At 33.6% G+C, this 13,945-nt stretch overlaps 2 protein-coding genes across 3 annotated transcripts; one reads left to right on the top strand and one right to left on the bottom strand.

Annotated features, from left to right (window-relative positions):
• Nucleotides 1-2,528: 2,528 nt before the first annotated feature.
• On the bottom strand, nt 2,529-3,549 carry LOC145053606 (large ribosomal subunit protein eL39z/eL39x). The gene is made up of 3 exons (XM_079001679.1): nt 3,424-3,549; nt 2,848-2,951; nt 2,529-2,750 (listed from the first exon to the last, which is right to left on the bottom strand). Exons 1-3 carry the CDS (start codon nt 3,424-3,426, stop codon nt 2,702-2,704), a joined length of 156 nt encoding a protein of 51 aa, XP_078857805.1. The 5' UTR covers nt 3,427-3,549; the 3' UTR covers nt 2,529-2,701.
• A 6,773-nt stretch (nt 3,550-10,322) lies between these two features.
• On the top strand, nt 10,323-13,262 carry LOC145053605 (uncharacterized). 2 transcript variants are annotated; one of them, XM_079001678.1, is made up of 10 exons: nt 10,323-10,562; nt 11,242-11,323; nt 11,458-11,532; nt 11,627-11,663; nt 11,828-11,911; nt 12,009-12,069; nt 12,165-12,271; nt 12,368-12,433; nt 12,686-12,811; nt 13,100-13,262. In XM_079001678.1, exons 1-9 carry the CDS (start codon nt 10,505-10,507, stop codon nt 12,785-12,787), a joined length of 672 nt encoding a protein of 223 aa, XP_078857804.1. In that variant the 5' UTR covers nt 10,323-10,504; the 3' UTR covers nt 12,788-12,811; nt 13,100-13,262. The 2 variants fall into 2 exon arrangements, with proteins under 2 accessions (XP_078857804.1, XP_078857803.1); XM_079001677.1 differs by having other exon boundaries at nt 10,325-10,562; nt 13,089-13,262.
• Nucleotides 13,263-13,945: the final 683 nt, after the last annotated feature.

Genomic DNA, 13,945 nt, shown 5'->3' with positions numbered 1-13,945 from the left:
GAGATGTTTTTTTAGTTATATAAAATTATAATCGTTGATTTAAATAAATACGTGGAGTTATATCACCTTATCATGTGTATTAATTTAATTTAATTTTTTAATCTAATGTTATTAATTTAACATAATTAAAGTGAAAATTTTTAATTTTGAAATTTAAAATGGAGAATTAATTATTAATTTAAGGAAATTAAAGTGAGAAAATTAAAATTTGAAAATTGAAATGAATAATTAATAGGTTGACAATTGGCATGATAGGTGACATATAATATTAATGAGGAGTTCTATTATTATGACATTTGTCAATAGGAGAATAGATCTATTCATTTATTAGAATAGGAATATTTTTTTTCCATACATAACAATTTGTGCATTAAAGTATTGTATTGCACAACTTTATAAAACATAAATTTTTGTGTATAGAGAAAAATGGTTGTATACGAATCATTTCCATTAAACAAATTGTATTCTTCATCTTCATTGTCACTTAACCAAGTATCTCCTCCGACAAAAAAAACATTTTTTCATCTCTCATTTTTTTATTTTTTTTTTATGGGAACATTTTCTTCCTTCTCTGCTTTACAATGCTAGCTTGAAGAGCTAGTAACTTCTCCCTTTTTATGTTTGTCTCCTCATGATTTAAAACTAACTTGTGAACTTTCAAGATACCAACCAACTCATCCATTTTAATAGTTTTGAGATTTCTTGTCTTCTAGAACCATAACCTTGGGAATCCATTCGAAAAGGAGAGTCTAAGTATCTTTCTAATGTAGACTTCATTTTGATAGCTTTTCTCAAACTCTTCAACAAACTTGATCTAAACGGTGGTGGGTGATAGGAGTGACCGCCTCAGGCTTATTACTCCAAGGGGTGTAAAAATTTCATGGGTTGTGTAATATTAGTATATAATTAAATTACTAGTCTACTTTTACCGGAAAAAAAAAAACAAGATAAATTAATTATTGGATGCATGAATGAGCATATTATAATTATCGTTGTTCATAAAGAAGATGGGTAGGTGCAACCAAAAGTAAGGGATATCGAATCAACTAATATAAACCGACGAACTATGAGAGAGAGAGAGACCTGACCTGAAGCACAATGTAAAAATTTCAATGTATAGAACGTGAGGTGCCTAAATAAACTTTCTTTTAATCAAAAATTTATTTTACAATAAATTATAATTTAAGATACGATCAAACTTTTAAAAAATCTTTTGATTTGTAGATTAAACTTTTTCATCTATTGGTTTTAAAATTAGAAAAGATAGGGTTTAAAAGTCATTCTCTAAAATCTCTTATTTTTAATACCTTAAAGAATAGATTTTGTTAGGAAAATGTTGTCAAAAAATCTCCACTTAAGTATTCCAAGAATATTTAGTCAAATATTTAAATTCTAGATTTTTTATGCATTTGGCATTCGCAATACCTTTGAGACAATGCATCACTTTCCAATAAAACACTTTCCTATACCATGACTATCTAATTTCTTAGCTTTCTATATTCAAATAGTGTCGAAAAGTGGAAACAAAAAACTTCAACTCGCACATGAATCAAACAAAACATAGGCAAATACTTTTTATGCTGAAAAAAATGTATGTAAGACTATGATAGGTATCTCCTATGTTTCCTTTGTGGTAGGTATATGCACTTCCTGTCTTCTTTTAGCTCAAAGTATTTATTTTTGTTTCTCCACTTTTAAAAGTGTTCCCCATCGACTCTATTGTAAACCCCTATACTTTCCACTCTTCAGTAGAGAAATAGTATGCAAACATTGCCTTTCCATGAAATTTGTTTGTACTCTTGGGACAATATTAGAAGAACCTTGTTGTAGTTATCCTATTTATACTTTTCCTTGGTTCTTGTTTGATTTTTATGGAAATGCTAAAATCCACAATACGAGCTTCAAAGTCTCATTCGGATCTCGCATTGGTACTACATTGGATAAAGAATTTAATACACCTAAGAGCTTATGGTATATTGTTGATAATTCTAATTTATCCAATTGACTTAATTACTCTAATGTTTATAACGAAAATTGTGAAAATTTCCTTTGAGTTTATCCATGACATAACATTTCAAGCGATGAGTGATCAGACACATTGTGTGTCATTGTGCTTGAAGAATATTAGCTTACAAATTTAATGAACTAACTGAAAAGTTAGTTTTTAGCTTATAAACTACCAATAAACTATCTCAAATAGCTTATTAAAAATCCAAATTATAAGTTATGTACTAAATTGCATTAATCAATCATTAAGCTAACTTAATAACTTATGCACACCAAATCTCATATATAAGACACATGTTTTGTTGATGTTGCAAGTCACCACTCATCATCAAATGTGGCCAAACCAGAAAAAAAAATTGATATATGAATTTATAAAAAGTGGTTAATTTTGTGTTTATGGTTTCACAGACGTCAAACATTATAATATTATTCTTTCTATTAAAGATTACTATTGATTTGTCAAAAAATCAGAGACACAAACTCTCTGCAAAGATTTTCCTTTGATTATCAAAAACAGCAAGTTTAGATCAAAACAACAAATGGCCTAACATCATTTAAGATACATGATAAACAAGGTCAAATCAAAAACATCTTCAAATTCCAAGAAATTAAAAACATTAAACTCAAATCCACTTTAAGCTAAATATTGAAAAACAAGAAAAAAAATCTTGATTGAATTAAACAAAATAGCACCTCAAAATCCAAGCTTGGTTCTACGCCAATGCCTGCGCTTTGCATTGTACCTGAATCAAACAAACAGATGTCAACAAAAAAATACAAAAGCAAAATCATAAATTGGGATTTCAGAATGATGATGAAAGTTGGAGAAATTAATTTGACCTGATCGTGTTGTCAGTCCTCATGCGAATCCAGTGAGGAATGGGCCTGTTCTGCCTCATCTTCTTTGCGAGCTTCTTCTTGATCATGAATGATTTGTGTGAAGGCTGTTTCAAAATTAAACATTTTTATGATTGTTCATATGAATTCTATGAGCTCAAAGATAAACACTCATGGAATGCTCGAACCAGAGCTAACAGAGCATCTCATTTTCTATATGCTTTTAGCTCATTGCAACAATCGATATACAGCAAATTTAGGTCAAACTCACAGAATCTGCGATGGAGATTACATTCTCGAATTTATATTACACTACAGCGATGAAACCTCAAGTTATTAATGATCTCTTTTGTAACCTTAAACGAACAACCGCAAACCGTAAAATTCTAAAACCCTAAGTAACGAAAAACAAGAGTCTAAAATCTTCATCTAAGGTAGTGGTTTCTTATAACCAAAACAGAAGTACGTTTACATAATTTCAACTTCTGAAATTGATCTAAAAGGAAGAAACTGTCTACGATTTGTAGTTACGATCAGCAATTTTTAACATGAGGTTGAAGAAAAGATAGAATAGATTACCATGGCGTTCGTCTTCGGAGAGCACAAGAGCTCTACTTCTTCGGATCTTCTCTGGTTCGCTTAAGATGGTGGCCGCTATGACAGAGGTTATATGTAGCTAGGGTTTTGTTCTGGTTTTGGGTGGGCTATGTCGAAGAAGCCCAATTAGGGTTTAAACTTTAAAATGGTCGATTTTGAAAAATGAATAAATAAATAAATAAGTTAGTAATTTTTATTTGAAAGAAATAATTTTTTAATCAGTATATTCTTTAAAACAAATTTTGGCTGAATAACGAGTAATTATTTTTACTTCTAAAGACTACATTTCACTTGTTCAAAAGGCCATATGTATCTCTATGGATAAAATGTAAATAACTGCGATCAATTTTTTCTTAATTTTTAATTTCATAATCCAAATTTAAAAATCAATAACACCATAAAAGTCTTTACTTTTATAACAAACAATTCCAATATATGGTGATGAGATAGATTTCATGATTGATGACTAAAACTATTGAGATTTTAGTTTAACAATACGTAAATGCATTTGACCACAAGTCTTCATTAAAAATAAAATTAACAAAGTCTTTTTTTGCAATCTAAACAAAGTATTTTCTTATGTACATAATTTGAGTGTAGTGTTTAGTCTCTTAAAGAATCCTAACTAGACTATTTTTTTCAAATTTAAATTGAAAATTAATTATATTTTTTTTAATTATATAATTTATTTACTTTGTAGTTAATTATATTCAATATATACTTTAGATTAAATAACTTGGTAACCTATTTTAGATTTAACAAAAGATAAGTGTTATGTAACATGTTAAATACGCACTTTTCATTATGTAAATTGTTTTGTCATATTTGCTATGTTTATATATATTAAAACCGAAACCTGATGATGTCACACTCAACAATCAGGACCATTTATTGGGTTTCCTTGATTGATTTCAACCTTTGCATCGTTCTCCATATTTCTGATGATGTCATCATAACAAAACAATTCCCTATTGATTGAACGTATTACAAATTCTATTGATTACAAACGTTCGTGTGTAATGAATACTTTCCATGTTGAAAGAGATAAATCAGCCACCTAATTAGCGTTTTTTTATAAGTCGCTTTCATTACAAACGTTCGTGTGTAATGAATACTTTCCATGATTGCAACATATTTGATTGAAATCCTTTCTGAGTCGCTTCCTCAAGGTCGGCTATTACGTTGTTACATTGTCTGTTGATTAGGGTTCTATATTGTTAATTATCTTTTCATTCTGATTGATTTTCACCATGATTAATCTTAACCAATAGAGTTATCGGTTGATTCTAATCATGTTCTCTCTCAAACACGGGAACTTAATAAGCATTTGTTATATGTAGGCGCTTGAAGACGATTACGAAGATAGAGTTCTGATTACTCATTCATCGATTCAGTTGGTACTATAAGAATGTTATTACAGGTAATATATTCACAAAATTCAAAATCCTTCCCAAGTTTGAATTCACTGATTTTTATCTTTGCTTCTATTGGATTCGATGAAGATGGTGTGTGCTTTTTTTTTTCTCTCTCTCTACTACATACACACTCATCTTTAAAACATGTTCTTACTTAAAGGATATGTTGGTTTGGGGTTTGGGGGCTGAAAATGAGGCTGAGGGAACGAGAATATGATGCTTAAATAGGGCACCAAGTCCTAAAATTAGGGTTTCCCAACCCAGACCAGACTCGCCAAGTCGGCCACTTAATCTGCGACATGGAACTTGCTCCGACTCGTCGAGTTCTTCCTTGGACTCAACGAGTTGACTCATTGACTTAGGGCTTTTCCTTCCCAAATTTGGCCTCTTGGATTCCGGGTGTTACAATTTTCATGATATATTAACATATCATTTATTTCAATTCATTAATCAAAAAATAAATCAAAACTCTCTCTCCAAATATCATCCTGTCTAGTTGCTAGTTTTGAGGGCAACCCAAAAGGATTGTGCTACTATCAACTTAAATGCATACCAATTATAGTTATGGGCTTGGACACCTAATCCAATAATAGTGGGGGCGTTTTCTAGTGAGTTAAGCATGGCGTAACTAATTATCTTACGTAGAGCATAACTGTGCAAAGTAAAAACCCTAATTTTGGGGTTTTGAGTCGTATTTAAGGACTTTAACCCCTTGGGGTCCTTCTTATCATCAACCTCAACCCTCTTGAGCCTACAACTCGAAACCCTAACCATCTTGTGAGGATTTTGAAGCATTTTAGTGTTCCTTGTGTTTTAAGAAAAAGGATATCATTGAAGGTGTGCTTGAGGAGTCCAAAGCTTGTTGGTCCATTTGTTTAATCCCTTTAGATTCTTGATCTTCATGTCCTTTGGTTCCATAATATTGGGTCTTGTGAGTATAAGCTACTCCAGACATTGTGGTTGTCATTTCTTGTGGTTTATGAATTTAAGGAGTCATAAAAATGGGATCTTATATGTCTTTATTCATCCATGCAAGAGTTTTTAGACATTAGAAGGTGTTAGGAAGCTAGAGTTTGGACTTGAGCTCTATCTAGCCATGCAAATGCATAAAGTTAGGAACTTTATCACTCTAGACGTTTATCAGGACCATGTATGAGAAATGGATGATTGGTCTTTATGGAGTAAGAGCTAAAAAAAGGAAATGGCTTAACAACATAAGTAGGTAGAGCGTACTCTCATTATGCAGGGCGTAAGTCAACTGGTGACCGTTGACTTTTTGACCAGTTTGACCCTTGGTCAACTGTGAGGGGTTGAGGATTTGGAAGGGCAAAATGGTCTTGTGCCTAAATGGGGATTAACATTGACTTTTGGACTTGTTAAGTAGGATATTACCTTAATTGCTAATTAGGGTTTGGTTTTGGATATGTTTAGTGGGAGAGACTTTAGCACCAGCGACTCGTGTGTGAGATCTATCTGTTACCGATCGAGGTGAGTTTTTTCTTACTATACTCATGTGTCGAAGGCACCAATATTGGCCCACTAGGTTGTATAATGTATCCTGATATATATGATGTTGCTATGGTGTAGTAATTTGTTAGATTGGTAGATCTGCCTAATTATATGTTTGCTAGTTATATGTTTATTTATTGCATATATCGATATAATATGGTTGGGTTGAGGTGGTATTGCTTTGTGCTGTACGCCAACAAACCTGGGAGCAATCCATACATAAGCTGAGGGACATGAGGGAAATCCAGACTTATGATGTGGGCTTAGGAGCAATCCAAACATGAGATGAGGGTCGGGAGAGCAATCTAGACTTATGTTGTGGACTCAGGGGTAATCTAATATGATGACTGTGGACCCAAGGATAATCTAGTCCGATAACTGTGGACCTAGTGTGCAGGGCAATCCAGTCTGATGACTGTGGGGCGAGGGGTATCCAATATGATAACTGTGGACCCAACATACACGTTTGTATATGTTTATTGTGTGGAATATTTTGGGAAATTCACTAAGCTTTATGCTTACGATTTTATGTTTATGGTTTCCGATATTTTTGTTTTCAAAAAGGTCCGACCTGATCGCACTACATCCCCTGAAGATTTATGTGACATCCGGATTCCCAGGTATATTATTTTATTTAATTATTTTGGAGTTTGTGGAGGAACTCGGCGAGTTGGTGCCAAGACTCGCCGAGTATGGTCGCGGATGTTCATCCGGGTTCACTTCCGGACTTGGCGAGTCCATTCGAGGACTCGACGAGTCAACGTTGTTTAATGAAACCCTAATTCCCCGGGTTTGGGGCCTATTTAAGGGCATTTATAGCCTCTCATTGTGGCTACCAGTCCCTTGAGAGAACCCTAAGTGAGCCAAATCGTTGTGAGGAAGAAGAAGTCACATTTGATCCTTGTACCTTTGGTTTAGCAAGAAGAAGGTGACCAAGAGCAAGAGGATGTGCGATTCTAGCAGTTTCAGAGTTCAGAGACTTCATTTTGAGGTAATAGTTCGAACCTTCTCCAGTTTTGGTGTTGATCATTAGAGATAGGGTTTTCTAACCCCTTTTTAGAGTGGTTATGTGGAGCAAATGGTCTCTCTTCGAGTTTGTGCCTTGGATCTGGACTCAAGGAGGTCCAGAGACCTTAACCCTTGGAGCTTTATGAATCAGTTTGGGGTTATTGGACTTAGGTTGCCATTTTTGGGACTAAATCACCATTTCATGCCTTGTTATTCATATATAAGCATCAATATTCAGACTTTACGTGGCATTCATGCTTGGGAAGGCCAGATCTATGGCATAGGGGCACAGATCTGACCTCAGGAGGTCAATAGAGTTGTGCATGGCATGAACTCGCTGAGTTGTTCTTGAGACTCGGTGAGTAGAGTTAGGGTTTCACGTAAATTACTCAGTGAATAGACTTGCCGAGTTGGAGGATGACTCAGTGAGTCAAAAGGGGATTAGAGGACTGGAGTTCAAGGCGGTACTCGCCGAGTTCTTCTTGAGACTCGGCGAGTTGAGTCGGGGTGGCCCCGCGATTCATGCCTGGTGTGACTCGTTGAGCATAGGGAGGGACTCGACGTACCAAGCGGGACAAAGAGTTAGTGGACATGTGTGTACTCGCCGAGTCACCGGAGTGCACTCGGCGAGTTGGGTCAAAGTTTGACCGTTGACTTTTGTTGACTTTTAGGGTTTGGTCAACAATGGAGTCCTTGTGTCAAGAGGGGGTAAAATAGTCTTTTACCCTTCTGAGGGTGCCAATAGAGGGTTGAGTCTAGTCTCGAGAGTTATATTTATGAGAGTATTTACTTTATTTGAATAGGCGGAGGCTAGGCAATATTTCTACCGAGTCAAAGATTTACCGAGATGCCTGAGGTGAGTCTTCTCATTATACTTTACTTAGTGTGGTAACAGAGTTATGTGATAGAGTATTCTAGAGTTATGTGTCAGTGTAATTACATGTTATTTATGTGTTGTGATTTATTGTGATATGTGATATGCATGATTCAGAGTTACAGAGTTAGGACCTTCGGGTCCATAGAGTTAGGGCCAGAGGGCCCACAGAGAGTTGGGGCTGGAGGGCCCCACCGAGACACATTGACCTAAGGGTCGACAGAGTTACAGCCTCGAGTGGCTATTATGTGTTAGAGTGGTATTTTGGGGAACTCACTAAGCATTTATGCTTACAGTGTTATGTGTTATGTGTTTCAGGTACCAGCAATGATCGCAGAAAGGCGCCGACATGATTCGTACACACGCATATTGGAGTTTATATATTTGATCTTGAGTTTTGTACTGATATAATGTTGACACAATGTTTTTATTTATGTTTACAAATGATATTTTATGGATTTTTCAAAAGTGAAAAATTGTTCAAATTTTTACGGTGTTACAATTTATTCCACACTGAATGTTTACAAATTACTCTGATGTTTTGAAAATACCTTGACTCTAATCGTTTTTAGAGCAATGAATGAATAATTTAACTTATTTAAAATGCAAACAAATTTACTATGATTTTTAGGACGTTACAACTGTCCATGATATTTTGGTAGATTCAGTGAGTACAACAACATATTTAATTAATAGAGGACCCTCAGTCCCTATATGGTTCAGAATTCCATAAGGGTAATGGAAGAGTCGTGAGATTTCGCTCAATTACTTGAAAGTATTTGGTTGTGTCTTAAATGTGAAGATCAAAGATTCCGAAAATATACAAGCTCGAGGCAAAGGCAAGGAAATGCACCTTTACATGCTACAGTTTAGATGACATGGATTATTGCTTTTGGGATAACCAAAACAAAAAGGGTTATTAAAAGTGAGGATGCAGTCGTTAACAAGAATGCCCCTATATAAGGATGAGATTGCAGCAAGCTCCAATAGAGAAAAGCAACCATGAAATAAAGATCAATTTAAGTTCGATGAAATCTTAGAATACGACATTGTAAAACCTATCAATACTTATGAGATATGTGAAAGTTGAGGAAGCATTTCGAACTTAGATGAACCTGTAGATAGTGAGAGTACTGAGAGTCCATAGGATGAGGTTACATAAATGAGTATGGATCTCTTGTTATTCGAAGATCCACTAGAGAAAGAATAACTCTAGTAAGGTATTATCCTTTACCAAGCTACATGTTACTGACATACAATGGTGGACTTGAATCTTATATAGGGGATTTGAGAATGAAAGACTTCATACGGTGGAAGAAGGCCATAAAAGTATAATGGTCAATATGTGCATACTTCCATTTATAAACCATCTAACTTTAACCTAACTTGATTATTTGTGAAATCGTTAAACACTAAGTTGACTCGACCATTTATAAAATCAAACAACTCCTACCTACAACCTATGTGACACGACTCTTTATGAATCCAAGCAAAAATAAAATCACATCAAACCTCGAAATTTAAACTAATAAACCGAAAAAAATAAATATAAATACCACAAAATCCAATTGATCTAGATTAAGGGCGTGTTTGGCAAAAGTAGCTGTTAGCTGGAAGCGGGTAGTGGTTAGCTGCTAGCGTGTAGCTGGTAGCGGGAAGCTGTAGCTTTTATTTGTTATATTAATGTTTGGCAAAAGTAGCTGGAAGCTTTTGAAATATATAAAATTACATAAAAGGACAACTGATTAAAAATAAAAAATATATAAATATATTTTTAAGGGTAATTATGGAAATTGATTTCAAAAGCTCCGGAACGTTTTGTTAAAAGCTACATGAAGTAGCTTTTAGAATCGGAGCGTTTTGTTAAAACTAAAAGCTAAACGCTCGTACTGCAAAACGAAGCTTTTTGTTTAAACTAGAGCGTTTTGTTAAAAACTAAAAGTTAGAAGCTCCCAAACGCTTCTAAAAGCTCTGTATCAAACACGCTTTAAGACGGTAAGACCCGACTAAAATATAAGAAAAAAAAAGGGTAAAAAAAACCCCTATGAGGACCCGAAGGGAATTCTCAAACCTTTCCCCTCTCTTATAAAACCCACTGTGTAGTCTCTGGTCTCTACATAGGCATTGCAGTTCGTCTTCGTAGCTCGAACATAGCAAATCCAAAACCCTCAAAACTCTCCAAAACACTCTCTCCTATCAAATGCTCTAACCGCTATATTTCCGATTTAATTTTGTAAAATTCATTTCGTAATCAACAATGCCTCGCGCTTCGAAGAGGAAATCGGACGCCGTAAAATCATCTCTTGCCGAACCTGGTCAGTAATCTGGATATTTTGTAAAACGATACACTTCTTCCATATTTTTCTTGCGTTAATTGTGACGCTACCGAAATTGCATGAAACCCGTGCTTCATATTCTTATATGCGTAGGTTTGTTATAATCGGGTCGATACTGATCGAATTTTGAAATTATGTTGGCGGTTTGATTGCAGAAATTGAGTTCTTAACTTGATTAATTAGAGGTTTAAGTGATGGGAGTCCGCCTTTGTGAAATTGAACGCTACGAAAGTATTAAAAAGCGTTTGAATAGAATTATTTATTAGGGATATAACGAGAATGTGGAGTGTAGAATTACAACCAATCACTGAAACGAGGAAGAAATTGATCTCCTAAAAATCTTTGTTAAATTGATCTGGTGCTTGATAGCATTAGATTGATAGATTGAGTAAAGAAAACCAGGAACAAATTTATGCAGTTGTGTTGTAGTACATTATATTGCAGGGTTTATCATGGGATTGGTTGAGAATATTGTTGATCTTAATGTACAATTTTTTCACACCACCTATTACTATACTGATTTGTTTAGGTTTAGCCTTTCCATTTCAAAGGATTTAAGTTCATCTTCATGGAGTTTAAACGTACACCTAGTGAAATTTGTACATTTGCAGGCATTGTTCAATATATTCTTATTTTTTTTTTCTCAACTGTTCTCCAGCCCCAAAGAAAGCCACAAAGGAAGTGGAACGGATAGACAACTTCTTTGCATCATATGCTAATACTTCAATAGGCATGATTGAGTAAGTATAAATTTGTTTCTTTTAACTATTTCTCTTTACCATCATCATTATTAAAAACTCTTTTGGTCAAATTTTTATTGGATCATTTGTACTTTTTATTGTGGATTTCTTATAGTTTGTTTTGTCTGTAATAGTCCAGAAGGGGTTGAGAAGCTCTGCTCAGATCTATCAGTTGAGCACACTGATGTCAGAATCTTGATGCTTGCTTGGTATGTTTCTTTTCTTTTTTTTTTTTTTTTTTTTTTTCTAATGAAATTGAATCTTTTAAGGTAATTCATTTATTGATAGTTAAAGATATTCCAGGAAAATGAATGCTAAGAAGCAGGGATACTTTACACAGGTATGCCACAGGTGTGTTTTATAAGTTTACTTAGTTTCTTACATCAAAGAGTATAAATCTTTCCTAATCTAATTCAATGCATTTTTGCCCCTTTTTATATAACATGTTTTAATATTTAAGAAAATGGTGTTTTTCGAAAAATGCTTCTCAATTTATCTTATCAGGAAGAATGGAGAACAGGCCTCAAATCTCTTCGTGCTGACACTCTTAAAAAGCTAAAGAAAGAACTCTCCGAGTTGGAGAGAGAGGTATTTTTACATGTTTACCCCTCGTAATCATTCGTATAAATATTTATATTTCAACTCCAAATAGTATCTAGTATCTAACTTTCTGTTCTTTATGAAGGTTGCTAAGCCAAACAACTTCGAAGATTTCTATCGCTTCTCCTTTCGTTACTGCTTAACAGGTAATCTTTATGTTTTTTATTTTTTTGAACTCCAAATAGCATCTCAAATACCATTTTATTTTTATAACATATTTGTATCATTTTACATATTTCAGAAGATAAACAAAAGAGCTTAGACATCGAGAGTGTTTGTGTATTACTTGATCTTGTTTTAGGGCCCTATTTCCGACTTCAGATTGATTCATTCTGTGACTACTTAAAGGTTTGTGGTTAATTCTGATTTGACTTTTTTTGTGTTATGGATGTGATTTTGTTTAAAATCATTGATCTCTTTGTGTTATGTTTTGAATTTTGATAGATACAAAAGGAGTATAAGGTGGTTAACATGGATCAATGGACTAACTTTTTTCGTTTTTGTCAAGAGGTACTCAACTTATCTTTTATTTTGTGGATTTTATGATGGAATTGGAATTGGAGATTCCATTTTGGTTGTCAAATGGATGGAATTCAATTCCATCGGAATCCTTCAAATACCATGTTGGATGGATTTTACCATTTGTAGGGGAGGGTGGAAGGAATTTAAATTTTCTTCTTTCTTATTTATTAAAAGACCAAAATACCCTCGTTATATGTATTTTGACTATTTGGATTTGGGGTGTGATTTGTATGTGTGCAGATAAAGTTTCCAGAGCTTGAAAATTATGATGCTTGTCAAGCATGGCCATTGATTCTTGACAATTTTGTAGAATGGTTGAGAGAAAAGTCAAACCACCCTTAATATGTATAATGCTGGTTATACAAGGTAATTTCTACAAGGGTATTTATGTATTTTCATTCATTTATTTATTACATATTTATAGCACCTCACACTCATTTCGTCCTACTGAATTATAGCAATGTCATCCAAATACAAAACAAATTTAAATGATATACAATAGCTAGGTAGAATGTTTCAAATGATAAGATATTTTTTAAAAAAGTACAATGCTTAAATAAGTAAAGAATCAAAAGTGTCAATTTTGGTATTTCTGACATTTAGTTCTATATAGGAACATAATAACTGTGTGTTTTATTGGCAGGAATTTTATAGAGATGATGTCAATTTTGGAGAGAAATGAGAATACTTTTTTGCAAGTGTGCTTTGTTACTTTGTTGTGCCAAAAATGGCTCCTACTCTTTGAATGTTTGTTCGTAGCATAAGAATTTGATTTTTTTTTTACTCAGTACTAAATGAAATGTTAATTTCGTATACATTTTTTTTTTCTTTCTGAAATTGGGCAAAAAATATATGTTTTGTTTCAAATATTCTAACCATTCGTGCAACTACCACTTTAAAACAAACTGTTTTCTTCTTCTCATTCCGTTCTTGCTCTGATTCATGTTTATAGCAGTTTTTTATTTGATAAAAGTGACAATTGGTCGAATGCCTCTTGGCAAAAATGGGAAAAAGTTGTTGATCCATGTTTATCACCTTGTACTCTTATGATAAAAACATGTATCTTCTTTACTCTTCAATTTGAGCACATATCAAAGTATAGTCAGCCAATGAATTCCTAGTGAGAATACCTGATATTGATTCATTCTAAGTAAATAATATTGACAATCATTTCGCTAGAGTCAAAACTCCAAAAATTAGGGGGTGTTTGGGAAAACTTTTTAAGCCTAAAAGATCTTTTTGTAAAAGTTCTTTTTATAAAAGTTCTTTTGAAGAAACAAAAGCCAAAAGTGGGTTTTAAAAAGTGTTTGGGTGATATTTTTTGACTTTTGAGTGTGATTTAGTTTTAAAAGTTCAAAAGTTACAAAAAATCACATTTTCTTGACTTTTGAAAACTCACCAGTTTCTTCTTTACAAAAAGTTATTTGAAAAGAACTTTTGCATCATCCAAACATCTTTATATTTTTTTAGAAAAGTTAAAAGACAAAAGTCATTTAAAAA

Source organism: Lactuca serriola, chromosome 5, assembly GCF_051521515.1.
Source record: "Lactuca serriola cultivar US96UC23 chromosome 5, Lser_US96UC23_V15, whole genome shotgun sequence".
Lineage (NCBI taxonomy): Eukaryota > Viridiplantae > Streptophyta > Magnoliopsida > Asterales > Asteraceae > Lactuca > Lactuca serriola.
This window is presented reverse-complemented; position numbering and strand designations above follow the sequence as displayed.